A 15,475-nucleotide genomic window follows, 5' to 3' on the forward strand; every position below is an offset into this window, starting at 1 on the left:
CAGGACCCAGTCGTAGCCAGAGTCCCAGAGGTTCGGACCCACAACCGAACCTTGTGGGACGCCGCACTCGACCTCCACCCTCACTAAGGACCCCGACCGATCCTCGAACACGATCTCCCGATCGGAGAGGTACGCCTTAAACAGTCTCCTGAGATACGGAGGCACTTCCTGGTACTCCAGTGCCTCCTGTATTACGCTGTGGGGGAGACTGTTAAAGGCGTTGGCGATGTCCAAGGACACCACAACCACCACCTCCTTCCTGCGTTCCGCCTCCTGCGTCACCGACCTGAGACGCCCTATGGCGTCGATGGTCGACCGACCGGCCCGAAACCCGAACTGTGCATCCGACAGTCCAGGCCCAGGGCCCTCCTCCAAGTGCTGAACGAGGCGAGAGGCTAAAATGCGCTCAAATGCCTTACCGACCTCGTTCAGCAACACGATCGGTCGTACCGCCGACGCGCTGTCCGGTGGCCGCCCGCCCTTCGGTAGCAGGACGAGGCGGCCCTCCTTCCATGCCTTCGGGAACTGCCCGCACCGAATGCAGCGGTCAAACAGTTCCCGAATACTGTCTTCGAGGTGCACGAGAGCAATTGCAAGAATTTTCCCGTGCACCCCGTCCGGACCAGGCGCCCTCTTCTTGGATCGGAGGCGGGACAAAACCGCCTCCATTTCAGCGTCGGTGACGGGTGGCGGAACACCCTCCTCCATCGAGCCCGGCGTCCGTCGGGCCATCCGCGGTGGAGCGAATCCTGCCGGGGGGTTCGGGAATAACTCTCGAACTATATTCCCCAGCAGATCTGGCTGGAGCGTCTCCGTCAGGGGGGCCGACTGGGCGCGAAGTTTGTCTCGCGCCCTTTTGTACGGTCGGCCCCAGGGGTCTTTCTCTAACCCCTCCACCAGCTCCAGCCACGCTTCCTCCTTGGCCCGACTGATGGCCAGCTGCAGGATCTTCCGTTTTGCTACGTAGACCCTGTGCAGCCGGTCATCCCGATCCACGTCCTGGGGGCGGCGCCGCCTGCTGCGAGTATACGCCCGACGCGCCGCATTGCAGGCGGCACGAAGGTCAGCCAACTCGGTCCTCCACCAATACACTTCCCGTCGCGGAGAGGGTGGACCCCGAACTCTAGGCATGGCTGCCTGACATATGTTTGTGAAAACCCTGCCAAGACAGCCAGCCATCTCATCCACCCCCATGCCTTCCATCGACGGGAGGCTCCAGCGACCGACGATGGCCGCCTCCTCCGCCAGCTCCCGGTTGAGCTTGGTAAATGCCCAACGCGGGAACCTGCTACGCCCCATAGACTCTGACGCCGGACTCGATGCGGAGGCTGAAGACACCTCGAACCTAATGTACCGGTGATCCGAGAGTGTCTCCACCTCCGTCAACACCCTCCACCCCTCCACCCTGCGCGCGACGGCGGGAATGGCGAACGACAAGTCCACCACTGAACCGCCCGTCCGCCGCACGCAGGTCAGGACTGTCCCCGTATTAAGAAGGGACAGTCCCGAGGCTAAGGCCCACTCCTCTACTTCCCTCCCCTTCGGATCAGTGACAGGGGAACCCCACGCCGAGGACTTGGCGTTGAAGTCCCCCGCCACTATGACGGGAAGGGGGGCCAGCCTCCTGATCAGCGGCCCTAGAACATCGAGGAATTGTTCTAGGGCGGCTAGGTTGCGGTTTGGGGAGAAGTACACCCCGACGATGCACATATCTCCCCGAGCGGCAACTATGTATCCATCCCCCCTCATTCTGGGTATGAGGGGGGGCCCAGTACCTGGCCTCGCCACTATTGCCACGGAGCCCACATTGTCCCCAGCCCAGTGCGGCAAGGGAGGAACGAAGTAGGGCTCCGACACGACCGCCACATCAATCAACCACTCCGTCATCGACTGCAGGAAGAGGTCCTGAGCCGCGGCGGAGTGGTTCACATTAGCCTGTAGGACGCCGAGATGACCAGTCATTACTCTGTCATCTCGGCATCATGCGCCACCAGCCCTCTCCCGGATGGAGCCGGGGCGGAGGGAATCTTCCCACGTACTGATGGGGGGTTACACGCTCTCCCCCCCATCACGTGATCTGCCTTCAGGCCGGCATCGCTGCAAATTGCGCAGCGTAGCAGGGACGACTCACAGCCGGCAGCTTTATGCCCCGGATTGCCGCAGCGATAACAGAGGTTGCTGCGGTCTTTTTCGCAGCTGCACAGTCCGGACATGTGGCCCTTACCCAGGCACCTGTAACAATGCCTGGGTTTGTGGCCCTCATGGATGAGCCGCACCCTGCTCCAGCCAACGCGAATCGCTCCAAGCTTTATGAGCCGCTTGGCAGCGACCACAGGGCAAGATACCCGCACAGTGCCCACACCTCTAAAATTGAATTGTGGTTCGCCAACCCACACTTCTCCACGGGAGCATCCGCCCTCAGCAGCCATAGCCGCCCTTATGCCCTCCTTTGTGGCAGTCTCGTCCAGACCCGTCAACCTAAACTCGGTTTTCATGACGGGCCTGACCACATCTGCAACCTCACACAGGAGCTCTCCCATTTTCTTTGCAAGGGCGTCCGCCTGCTCGCCACTGGCGCGCCCTGGCACTTCTATGAGGCGAGCTCCTGTCGCCGCCGTCTTTACCCGAATGGGCCCAATCCCCAGCTCCTCAAGGTTCAGCTGCTGTTGGGCCCGAATGAGCACAGACCCATAGGTTTCCCCTTTAGCCGCCGCTTCTGGCCGCAGTTTCACAACTACGGCCGAGGATTTAGGAAGGACCAACTTCGCCCCCTTTTTCTTTTGGGAGACAGGGGGCACCGGAGCATCCTGTACCTTCTTCTTCCTCGGCGCCCTACGCCTAACAACCTCAGTCCACGCCTCATTTGGCGCCGAGGAAGGAGCTGGCGCTGCAACCTCCGCCGACTTCTCCACCACCACAGGCACTTGGGTCCCATTGGAGGCGACCGGACCAAAGCTGGACCAATCTCCTCCCTTCTTTTTCCCCTTTGGGGGATGTCCTTGCCGCACCGGAGGACGAACTGGTAGAGCCGGAAATTCTTCACGGCTCTTTTGAGCCGGTTTCGGAGCCTTTTCGGGCGCCACAGTTGCCACCTGGGTCGATCGCACCGCCAAAACCGGGGACCCTTCCCTTGGCGTCGGCGAAACTTTATCAGCTTGGGCAGCCCTCTCTTCTCGAGCTGCCCTCTTCCTGTCACTCGCCAATGGCGGGCGAATAATCGGAGGAGGCGGCAGACGTGCCTCCAGCGACGAAAGACGACTGTCGATCATGTTGCCGACAAGCCGAGCAACACTTTTCTCCAAAATGCCCAGCTGCTCGCTGGACATCTGGTTCGGCACCGACGGTTGGCCTTTTGCCGCCACCTTGGCCTCCTCAAAATCGCGTCTATAGGCGCGCACCTCTTCACGAAGGTTTTCCACCTCCCGCCGAAGCCTTCCATTATCAGCACGGAGGCGACGTGTCTCTTCTGCCTCCGTACGGGACACCAGCGCTTCCAGGACTGTTTTCACAGCCCCGGTAGCCTTTCTTATTTTGCTGGCATACCCTCCCTTCAGGTTGGTGGATCTGCCAGCAATGCCAAGGATCTCCTGGAGGTTAGCCACGGCAGCATCTACCAACTCATCTGCCCCCATTTTGTCCACGTCCAGGTCAAGGGGACCAGGTGGGACAGCTTCTTGGGCGACCTCAGACGCCGGCTTCAAAAAAGCCCTTTTATCAAGGGCGGCAGCGAATTCGGCTTCGCGTGCAACCTCCGTACTGCCTCGGCGCGTCTGTCGAGATCCGCGAGCCCTCCCGCGCTTAGCCGAGCACTTCAACCCCGACAACTCCACAGCGTCTTCCGGATCCTCGGTGTCGGAGACCTCGGAGAACAAGCGTTTTGACTTGCTCCTATCCCGAGATATCTCCGACTCCGAGCCGGAGTGCATACTCCAATCGAGAGCCTCCTCCAGAGTGATTCCAGCACGAGTGCGAACCCTCTGGCTGATTCCCTCGCTACCGCTCAGGACACCACCAAACTCGAGCCTAAGGCCCCTTCCAGAGCACCTCTTGCCCTCCCCCCCACTATCCTTTTCACCCCCCTCAGCCTCCTCCATACCTTTCGGCATGGTGCCAAGTCAAGGGTTGGTCACCCGCCAGAAAAACTCTGGCAGGCGACAACAATGACTATCACCAAAGAGTGATGTATACCACCACCTATATTAATAATACAAATAAGAAAGAGCCACCACCAAAAAATTAAATAAAACTACACCTAAATAATAAAACTAACCTACTGCTATATTTACACGCCCCTTTCAGGGGTCGCCCCCACAAAATGCCCTGGGACAAACTCGTCAACCGAAGACACTCTATATGGACGACCTACTGAAATTTCTGCAGAAAACTGCAAATACACAAAATGAGAAATTTCTCCCGAACCCCTGGGGATTTCGGAATAATTTCGCCACCAAAAAATCGCTAGACGCTGTACGCATTAGAGGACACCAAGAACTCAAAAATCCGTTGGCAAGTAAACACAAAACCACAGAAAGTTTAAGCTCAACCTAACCTAACCTAACCTAACCTAACCTAACCTAACCTAACCTTTTTTTTTTTTTTTTTTTTAGGAGGGGAAATACTTTGCGTATCCCCCACCCCCTCGGGGGAAGGGGCGGGGGTATGTGGGACTCCCTACAAGAGGTCTACCCACTAAAACCCCCCCAGCCCTCCGTCACGCGCCTAGTGCGGGAGGGGCGGGAAACCGCGGAGCGACTACAACTCCGCCCCTCCCAGCGCGCAGCCGCAACCGGCACCTTCTTCAAGCGGCTTGAGCCGCGTACCTCACCGAGAGCCCCCCGGGCTATAGGGGGGCTGTCTTCTCGGGACCCATACTGTGGGCGGGATCCCCCGATCACCGCCCACGGGTCTAGGCGTCCGTCTCCATTCGGGCGGGAGCGGGCGGGGCCCGCGCGCCTTTAGGTCTCGACTTTTTGTGTCGAGCCTTTTTGGTCGGCGCCTTGTCTTCTCCGGGGGACGGCTTTGACGTAGATGGGCATCTACCCAGCTCGTGCCCCCTTTCGGCCCTGCCAGCGGCCTCGCACAGGGCGCAGTTTGGTGCTGCAGCCCCGCACTCCGCCGCCTTGTGCCCCGGTTTCCCGCACCGAAAACAAGTCCGGCTACGGTCCACCGGGCACTGGCACTTGGCAGCCACGTGGCCGGTGTCCTGGCAGCGGAAGCAGCGCGTCGGCCTCGCGACCAGCAACGCCACCCTCGCCGACACCCAACCGATACGCAACCGCCCAGAGCTCGAGAGCTTCTTGGCGGCCGCGACTGGGAGGCGGATCCAACACGACCCGTCCCCCCGTGGCCCCTCTCTAATCGGCCCCGCCCGGACATCTCCGGCCTGGCACCTTCCTTCCAGTGCGACCGCCTCTACCACTTCTGCGGTCGTCACGGAGTCATCGAGGCCGGCGATGCGCATCTCCGCGCTTGCCACCGGCCGTCCGACCTTCACCTCGGGTGGCAGGACGGTCCTCAGCCTCGCGGCAAAGGCGTCCGCCTTTTCTCTTGCGCCCTCGCCGGAAATCGCGAGGAGGCGCCCACCGGTTCGGGCCCGGCGGAAGCGGACTTGCGGAATGTCAAGTTCCGCGATGTTCACTGCCCGCCGGGCCGTCTCAAGCGCCTTGGCGTACGTCATACCCGCCTTCACGGCCGACTCTTCTATTGTGAGAGCGACAGCCGCAGTGACGGGGACGCGAAGCCTTGGCTTTCCCTTCTTCTTCGGGGCGGCTGTAGGTATTGTAGCCGCCCCTTTCTTCTTCTTGCCCTTTGGACCTACCGTGGTCCACGGGGCCTCAGTACGAGGGGAGCTGATGTTCGCTCCCCCTTGTGTCGCTTCCAGAGCAGCCATCGACGGCCGCTTCTTTTTCCGGCCCTTTTTGGCCTTGGGCGCCTTGGGCGCGGGAGTGGCCTCTTGCGGGGCCGCTGCGGCGGCTGGCTGCCGTGTCTTCCTTGGGGCCGGCTTCCCCTTGGCCTTCTGCTTCGGGGGCTCCGGCGTCATATCCGGTGGAGCCTCTACACTCTCGACGGGAGCCGGCGTAATACTCCGGGCTCTGTCCGCCGCGAGCGGAGGGCGCAGTCGAGGCTCTGGAAGGAGCCGACTCTCCAGTCCGGCCAGCCGAGCGTTCAGCATGTTGCTGAAGGTCTCCACGTTAGATCGAGAGACTTCAGACAACAGCTGGCGCATATCCTGCTCGGCCGGCTTCAACACCTGACGGCGTAGCTCCTCTAACTCTTTGCGCAAAGACTCCACTTCATTCTGGAGCCGCGCATTCTGAGCCTCGAGGGCCTTCATCTCTTCGGTCGCTCCGCGACTTCTCATTTCAGCGACGGTGGCGCGTATGTCGCTGACCGCCTCCTTGAGGAGCCGCTGGAACGTCCCCTTGAGGTTATTCGACTTCGCTGCGACCATGGAGATCGTTCCCAGCGAAGTCTCAACACATTGGGCCAGAGCGTAGTTGGTCTGCTCTGGCCTGTCTTCTTCCATGGCGGCGGGGCTCGCAAGGAGCGAAGAACGCGTCTCTCGCGCCGCCCTGGCCGCCTCGGCTACCTCCTCCTCTGCCTGGAGTCGAAGGGCCTCCTCCTTTTCCCTATTCAGATCGGCCTGTGCCTTCGCCAAGCCGACATATTGTCCGGTCGTTGGCGGGCGGCCGCGTCCTCTTTTGGGTTTGGGCACCGCTCCTTTACTGAGGGGCGGCGCCATGTCGTCGTCAGAGCGCCTCTTCCGGCGCGTCAGATCCGAGAATGCGGGCAAACCCTCGGAGTCCAGCGATATGCCAGACATCTCACTGGAGTCCGAGAGCCAGTCCTCGCTGTCATGTCCGGGTAAGTCACGTCCATGTTGGGAGACTCTACCGCGAGGGGAGTCTCTACCAATCGGGTCCTTTCCGGTGCTTGGAGGCGGCATTTTCACGTCGCGTGTCAAAAGAACACGCGGCAGATCCTTGTCGCCTCTCAATTTCTTCTTCTGCATCAACTTCAGCATCCGCTCAACGCCGTTGGGCTGCGGCTGACTGAAGTCGATGTCCTCGTCCGTTAGAAGCTCCGCCGCCGGCGTGGTAATGGGCGCCGGCTTCGGGCTGTCGCGCTTCTTCGCGCTGTCACTTCCTCCTCCTCCTAACGCCGCCAAAATGGCCCTCTGTCTCGCCGCTTTAGCGGCCTCCTCTTCCTTCTTCACCGCCTTAGCGGCCCCCTCGTCCTTCCTCGCATTAGTTGGCCCCTCCGTATACACGGGCCGGCCACCGTCCGAAGACGGCGCATGGGATTCTCCGGCTCCTGAGGAGCCGGGACCCACCCGGAGAATACTTTGCCTAATACGATCTGCCATCATTCTCAAAACTCCGACACCCCGGGTCGCGGGCCCTTTCGTCACACTGTGGGCGCAGCCAAACACACACACAAACACTCGCCCATACCGGCGTTCAGCCACCCCTCCCGTGTCACCGCGAAAAACGCTCACGATGGCACGGGGGAGGTGCCCAGGGACACGACGTGGACGGACCGGTATCGCCCCCACCTAACCTAACCTAACCTTTTTTTTTTTTTTTTTTTTTTTTTTTTTTTTTTTTTTTTTGATGCGCAGGGGAAACCCATCATGGGTCCCCCGGGTCGGGTATGTGCCTCAGTTAAGCTGAAGCACCCCGGGGGTATGTGAGACTCTTACTCACTAAAACCACCTGCGGTTGCCTTCAGCCGTATACGGAGGGATGTCCTGGATCTGTCTAACACAGGACTCCCTCCACGACCGGCCGGTCTACCTCAAGGGACCGGACTTCCACCAAAAGTAAGGGAACGCTTAGGCAAACTGAAGCGTTCCCCTCGGCGCCGGGACTAGCTCAGCCGGGCAGGTACCCATCCTGACCCGGAGCCCCGTGGGACGAGAGTTATTGGAGGTTCGCATAGCGACGCCTCCGCACTCCCGTTCTACGCCGGCGGAGCGGAAGAGAGGACCTGTCATCCTCTCTATTCCGCTCCGCGGTCTCTTTCTGCGAGATGACATACTCGCAGAAAGAGACCGCCGCCTGCCAGGCCTCATCGCTCTCGAGCATGCAGCGCACCATGCTCGGGAGCGAGAGGTCCCCGCCTAGCACTGCCACAAGATCGTGGCGCTGCACGGCCCAGCGATCGCACATCTCGAGGGTGTGCTGGGCCGTGTCCTCCGCAGCGCCACAGTCGTGGCAGGCTGGCGTAGGCTCCCTCCTGGCGACCTTACACAGGTACGCACCGAAACAACCATGTCCGGTGAGCACCTGAGTAAGGCGGAAGGTGAGGGGTTTTCTCTTGCGACGCATCCACGCCGCAAGAACTGGACGCAGGGCCTCAGCAGTACGTTGACCGTACTGAGCCTGCGCCAGAACCTCACCCCACCTTCGAAGCAGCCATTCCTGCCCCAGCGTCCGCACCCGCGAGAGCTCCTCCCACGTCAGCGACTCACCAAGTGACCTCCTCTCTAAAGTGAAGAGGTGCATCTCGGCGAGCACCGGCGCCACGAGCTCCCACGGGGGATCTCCAGCCAGGGCAGTGGCTGCCACCCAGGAGACGGTACGGTAGCCCCGAATTACCCTCACCGCTATGACCCGCTGCGCCTTTCGCAGCTGGGCTTTGTTCCTTACGGTGAGGGAATCCGCCCAAATTGGGGCCCCGTACAGAGCTATACTCCGGCAAACCCCGGAGTATAGCCGCCTGCAGGCTTCGCTGGGCCCTCCTATGTTCGGAAGGAGCCGGCCCAGCGCTGATGCCGCCCTCACGACCTTCGGTCCCAACTGTTCGAAATGCGGACCGAAGGTCCACCTCCCGTCCAGGATGAGCCCAAGACATTTTAGTGTCGGGCTCACCCTGACCTCCGTCTCTCCAATCAGGAGTCGTGCACCCGGTGGGGGTCCTTTCCTCCCGGGCCCGCGGAAGAGCAGGGCTTCGGTTTTTTCCATGCGGACCCGAAGCCCAAGCTGCTCAATGCGGCTGACTACGAGCTTTGTGCCCTCTTCAGCCAGCCGCAACCTAACCTAACCTAACCTAACCTAACCTGTGGGCGACACGACAAACTCGGCGGGGCCGTGGTCGCCTGGTGGCAGAGCAGTGGACTGTATCTTGAAGGGTGAAGGTTGCCGGATGGAAGATTCCTGGAGAAGGAGGTGCAGGAGACGAGAAGGAAAAACACAGGAGTGAACTTGGTACTGCTTGGAGCGGAGTGTGGTGGAGCAGGGCTTACGCATGCATCTGCTTGGCTTGTCGGAAGTGAATGTGTATGCACCGAGAAAGTGCGTGTTTATATATGAAATTTGTACCGTTAGAGCCCGTGGGGTTCTATCGGTTGTTGTCGAACGAATGCAGTCCGTTTATTGAAATATAACATTTTACACATAATATGACATCAAATGGGATTCTTATAAGCTAATACAATGGTAAACAAACATTCTTATAAGATAAATAAACAATAAAATGTGTAAAACAAAGCCATGTAAAAAAGAGACAACAATAGTTCGAGTGCAACTATGCAAGAAAGAGACAGCAATAACAATTGTGTGAAACACACTACATTCCCGTGCGAAAGGGACAGCAATATTATAAAAATGAGACACAAGATAAACATTTTCCAATAGGAATTACTAATATGAAATCTTAAATCTAAGTGTAAACAAAAGAGGGAATAAAACTAAGCTATTATTTACAGTCTCCCCCTCGTGCGCAAGCACCGAAACGTTTTATTCCTGGCTGCTTACGAGAATCAGACGAGAGGCTGGGCGACGAATTAGTCCGGCGGCTGTACGGACTTCTGCTACTCTAACCCGCCCGTCTGGACCTGGGAAAGTCTTTATTATTTCACCTCTAGGCCATATTCCACGGGGCATCGTTCTATCACATATTATAACGATGTCTCCGGGGTTGAGGTTGCTGTGCTGCGGGTTGCCGAGCCGAGGCATCAATTGGGGTTTGTACTCTGCTACCCATCGAGCCCAGAATGCTTCGGCCAACTTTTGCGCAGCTTTCCACGAGCGACTGTCTGCTGTGTAGTCTTTATACGAGCCGAAAGGTATCATCCCGCTTGACCTCCCAATTAGGAAGTGATTTGGGGTCAGTGATTCCTCGTTTAGATCAGGATTTACTGGTGTTAACGGTCTCGTATTTATGACATGTTCTGCTTCCAGCAACAGCGTATGCAACACTTCATCTGGGGGCGTCTTTTCTGTTAAGGTGACTCGTAATGCCGCCTTCACAGATCTCACTAATCTCTCCCAGGCGCCGCCCATGTTCGGGGCCCCAGGGGGTATTCTTTTCCAAATTATCTGTTTTCCGGAGGCGAAGACCTTCATCGCGTCGTCATTTTGTTGAAGAGCTTCCGTCACTTCTTTCTCGGCGCCCACGAAGTTGGTTCCGTTGTCGCTATATATGACCGTTGGAGTGCCACGGCGGGACATCATTCGGCGCAAGCTCATGATCATGGAGGATGCAGATAGGGAAGGCACCAGCTCCAGATGCACGGCCCGAGTGGTGAGGCACGTGTAAATTGCGCCCCACCGCTTCTCGTGTCTTCGCCCGATCGTGACTTGCATTGGGCCAAAATAGTCAACCGCCAAGGCTGTGAACGGCGGCTGATTGTGGGCCAGTCTTTCAGGAGGTAAGTCACCCAGAGGAATTTTAGAGGGAGTTCCCCTGTAGGTTCTACACCATTGACACTTGTTGCATATATAGCGAAGGATGCTGCGTAGTCCAATTATGTGGTAGCGCTGTCGGAGCTCGTTCATCACGGTTTGGTGATTGCCGTGGTTAAATACTGCGTGCGTGTGATGCACTAACAGTCGGGTAAATTCTTCCTTCGCATGTAGGACAGGCAGATTATATTCTTCCTTAACTCTGCTATCGAGGTATAATATCCCGCTGCGGTCGAGTTTCACAGCAAGTTTGTGAAAGGGGGACCTCTTCGGAGGTCGTTGCCCAGCCTCTATCGTCTTTATATCGTCCGCGAACGAGATGTTCTGACTCCTCTTGATAAGCAGCAATTCTGCTAGTCTGATGTGATCAGGAGAGATTTCCGTATTTACTTTTCTCTTGAGCAATTTGGCTTTAAATGCCTCAGCCGAGAGCAAGACGGTGGCAGCAGCGCGTACCAGGCGCTTATACTTCGAAAACCTTTCAACTTTAGGCAAGTAATCGTTATTTACATGGTCTACACAGACGTGAACCTGCTTAATTATTCTCTCCTCCCCTGAAGGGGGTAAGGGAACCGCGGTCCGCTTTTCGCACGGCCATGTCGCGGGGTCGTCTAAAATAAAGCTAGGTCCTGTAAACCATCTGTGTGTCGAACTAAAATTCACCGGAATGCCCTTGGTAGCGTCGTCCGCGACGTTGTCGGCGCTCGGCACCCATCGCCAGTCGGCCGGGGTCGTTGTACTTTCGATCTCGGCTAGCCGGTGCGCGACAAACGACTTGAAAGTACGCGGATCGGATCTAATCCAAGCTAATACCGTTTTTGAATCCGACCAGTAATACGACTTTGTAATTTTGTAGTCAGATTCCCGTTTTACTGACTCTGCTAAGCGGGAACCAAGAACCGCGGCTTGCAACTCTAATCGCGGTATCGAAATTGGTTTCAACGGCGCTACTTTCGCCTTTCCCGTAACTAATCTAGCCGTCTTTGTGTTATTATTCATGCTAACGAAATAAACTGCGGCCGAATAAACTTTTTCGCTAGCATCGCAAAATATGTGTAACTCCCCCTCGCCAGAGGGCGGGGCAGGTACGTATCTTTCTATTTCGAAAGTCCTCAGCAAGTTTAAATTATTAATAAACGACATCCACGTAATGTGGTGTTCCTTAGTTATAGGATCGTCCCAACCTACGCCACTACGCCATATTTCCTGAATGAGGCACTTACCTACCATAGTTACCGGCGAAACTAATCCTAACGGGTCAAAAACCGACATGACGGCGCTAGTGACCTGCCTCTTGGTGGGTAAAATTTCCCCTGAAATTACACTAGATGGCGTGTTTCTGAGGTTCACGTTAAATCCTAGAGTGTCGCGAGCGTGGTTCCAAATGAGACCTAAAGTCCTCTCTGTATCGCTTTTTCCTAAAGTCGTCGCGCCGCTAATTCGCTTATCGGAAACGTCTTTTATTACTTCGGGCACATTCGACGCCCAACCGCGTAACTCGAACGAAGCGCCTAAGTTAATCCTATACATGGCATTGACCGCTTGCCTGGCTTCGTCCGCGTCGTCGAATGAGTCTAAGTAATCGTCCATATAAAAGTTCCGTTCCGCAGCTTTAGCTACCTTCGGGTACTCTGAACTAAAGTTTTGCGCGTTTTTATTTTTAACATGAATGGCCACGCACGGCGATGAGGCCGCCCCAAAAATAAGCGAGGTCATACGGTATTCTCGCGGGGGGATGTTTCTATCGTCGCCTCGCCACAGAAAACGAAGGCTGTCGCGATCCGACTCAATCACTTTTATTTGTAAGAACATCTCTTTGATGTCCGCTACTACTGCTATTTTTCCTTCGCGGAACCTAACTAAAACGCCGAAAAGCGACTGCAATAAGTCGGGTCCGGTTAGTAGCGCATCATTCAAGCATTTTCCCCCACATTTAGCCGCAGCGTCAAAAACCAGTCGCACCTTACCTTTTTGGGGATGAACCACTGAAAAATGAGGTAAGTACCAGGTGCGAGGTGATGTGGCTGGGGTGCTCACTAGTTCTGCGTAACCCGAACTTAGCAAGTTATTTACTTGTTTCGAATACTCTATTTTTAAGTTTAAGTTTTTATCTAATTTGTTCTCTAGATTGTACAGACGGCTTAGGGCTTGTTTCTTATTGTCCGGCATTACTTCATTGTCGGTTTTCCACAATAAGCCTGACTCATACCGATCGCAATCGTTCATTTTATTGCAAGTTCTATTTAAAACAGTTAACGCGCGCTCGTCCGGATCCGCTTTAGGTTTACGCGGCTCTATACCTAACGATTCTATGCTAAAATAATTCCTTATCAATTCTAACGCGGGATCCTCGGACTGCGACGTTCTTACGTGACTTATGAACTGAATATTATTTAAATTACGCAAGCTTGCGTCCTGCCCGTGCAGGACCCATCCTAATTTAGTTAACGACGCCACTGGCTGGCCCTTATTTCCGATACGTAATTGTCGAGACGTAATTAAGTGCCAGTTATCTTGGCCGATAAGTATCGTAGGCTTAGCCTGCTCGTAACACAGTTCGTCTTCTAATTCCGCTAGGTGGCTGCACTGTCTAACTAGGTCCTTGCTTACGGACTGCGGCGTAAGGTTCAAATTACTAATCGTGCTTGCGTTCATTTTTTCTAGATTTCGACTACACGCGCCGCGGATTGTTAGCGATATGTTGCACGATTCGGGGTCGTCAATTTGGTTACCGCCTACCCCTTCCAACTTAAGTAGCTGGCTGCGACCCCTGGGTGCTACACTGTCCGCTACCGTACGCTCAACTAGGGTCAATGTAGAGCCCTCGTCCAGCAAGGCGTATGTAGCGGTGGTGCCCACTGGGCCACTTATCTCAACCGGCACTACTTTGAGGTAGGTGTTTGACGCACGAACGTGATTTATTGAGCTAACATTGCCGCTTGCGGGCGGCGCTGCACTGCCGCTGCCGTGTAATAACTTATTATGAGACGCTTCGCAACCGTTTATGCCGCACGGAATATATTTACATCTGAAAGTTCGCCCGTGCGAGTTATTTAGACATCTAAAGCAAAGTTTACTATTTTTAGCTGCGTCCCATCTTTCCGATACGCTAAGTTTAATAAAATCTGCACAATTAATAGTCGTATGGGAGCCTGAACATACGGGACAATTATTTCTATTGGACGAGTTTGACGGCGCTTCCGTCGCGGAGCGTGGCGCCTCTGTCGCGGGGCGCGGCGTGCGATGCTTCGGCCTGAATGGTTCGGCCTTTTTAGCTGAGGGTTTGAACGCGGCTGCTACGGTATTATGCGGCTCGTACGTGACTTCGCAATCTGATCTATCACAGGAACTATCGCTATCATAACGCGTCGATCTATGAGTCCGTGTGCGAGTCGTGTTTACCGCGCGAGGTTTCATCTTGCCTCTCCTTTCCTCCCTAGCTGTTTCGTACGCGAACATCGCGCCGCACTGATCCGCCATAATATTTAAAAATCTAGCCATTAATTCGAGCTCCGGTGCTCCGGGTCGTTCAGATTTGAACTCGTACCACTTATATTTTAAAATAATATTTAACTTGTCGACTATTCGACCCACTAACTCGGGAGAATACAAATATTGTGGCTGGTTAAGTGATTTTATGGCCGCTACCGTGTTTGATATTTTACTCGCGAAACTACTAACATTGCGCCCGTCTTCCGTCATACGGGGTAAACGTTTTATGTTTTCGATTTCGGAGAGAATAAGTAGTTCTGGCCTGCCGTATCGCCGTTCTAGCGTATCTATTATTTCGTACGGGTCCGATACTGTGTATAGCAAAGCTCTAACTGTTTCGCGGGCCGCGCCTCTTAATGCTTTTCTTAACCTAGCTACATTTTGAATGTCCGAGAACATATCCGCGGTGTCATTAAAAACGGATTTAAACGCCATCCACTCCGTAATTGTTCCGTCGAAGTGGGGCAACTCATGAATGAATTTAGGCGTCGCTTCCGACCTACTCGAATTGACCGCTTGAACTATCGCGTTGGCTAGCAATGTCATGTCGCTAAGCGACGTGTTACCGGCGCGCGGTTCGATGTTTTCGGTCGGACGCGGGTCTCGTCCCGGGTTTTGAGCGCTTGTTGACGGCCTAACACATTGCTCCGAGATCCAGCCTTCAACTCGGGTTTTATTCGATCTGGGTGGCTGGTCCGCGTCGGTGGATTCTCCTAGCTCTATCCTAGCTATTTCCAGCCGACTCATGGCAGCTGCGGACGCCGCCCTAGCCCGTGCTAGTTCGGAGTTGTGATACTCTAATTCGGCCTGCAACGCGGATAATTTGCTGCTTGCTCTGTCCCCGGGGACGTTAACTATAGTGCCCGGCGCACTTCCTACATTTTCGACTACGTTGTCGATTTGTGCGGGTACTGAATTTAGTTTGGCCCTAGCGTCGGTACGCGTGCTGCTCTCCGTCGTGTCTTCAACGCCGGTGCCTCTGCTCCATGTGTTGGTCTCGTGGGTCGTGGTCTGCCCTGACGATGGCGTCTCTTCCCGCGAGGGCGTGGACTTGCCCGAGCGCAACACACGCGCGTTCTCCATTGCGCACGAGGGGCCCTAACCTTAAAACTAACACTTTTCACTTTCACTTCACTTAATGTCTTTACGTAACGCGACCTACCAAGCCTACTACTAACAGCCCGGTCAGCTTGCTACCGCGGTGATGCCGAACCGGGAATAGGAATGCAGGGAATAGGAAGGTAGGAACCTCCCGGTAGAGGGCGCGGGCGCTCACGGGTGCATCAGAGTGCGGG

The 15,475-nt window shown here is 55.8% G+C and overlaps 3 protein-coding genes across 3 annotated transcripts; all 3 read right to left on the reverse strand.

Moving 5' to 3' along the window:
* Positions 1-1,961: 1,961 nt before the first annotated feature.
* On the reverse strand, positions 1,962-4,106 carry LOC121728037. The gene has a single exon (XM_042116134.1). It carries the CDS (start codon positions 4,104-4,106, stop codon positions 1,962-1,964), a length of 2,145 nt encoding a protein of 714 aa, XP_041972068.1.
* Positions 4,107-4,906: 800 nt separating this feature from the next.
* Positions 4,907-8,559, reverse strand: LOC121728039 (eukaryotic translation initiation factor 5B-like). The gene is made up of 3 exons (XM_042116135.1): positions 7,990-8,559; positions 5,680-6,758; positions 4,907-5,004 (listed from the first exon to the last, which is right to left on the reverse strand). Exons 1-3 carry the CDS (start codon positions 8,505-8,507, stop codon positions 4,907-4,909), a joined length of 1,695 nt encoding a protein of 564 aa, XP_041972069.1. The 5' UTR covers positions 8,508-8,559.
* A 1,181-nt stretch (positions 8,560-9,740) lies between these two features.
* On the reverse strand, positions 9,741-15,263 carry LOC121728040. Its single transcript, XM_042116136.1, has 2 exons — positions 14,091-15,263; positions 9,741-11,462 (listed from the first exon to the last, which is right to left on the reverse strand). Exons 1-2 carry the CDS (start codon positions 15,261-15,263, stop codon positions 9,741-9,743), a joined length of 2,895 nt encoding a protein of 964 aa, XP_041972070.1.
* Positions 15,264-15,475: the final 212 nt, after the last annotated feature.

This window comes from Aricia agestis, chromosome 6 (assembly GCF_905147365.1).
Source record: "Aricia agestis chromosome 6, ilAriAges1.1, whole genome shotgun sequence".
Taxonomy (NCBI): Eukaryota; Metazoa; Arthropoda; class Insecta; order Lepidoptera; family Lycaenidae; genus Aricia; species Aricia agestis.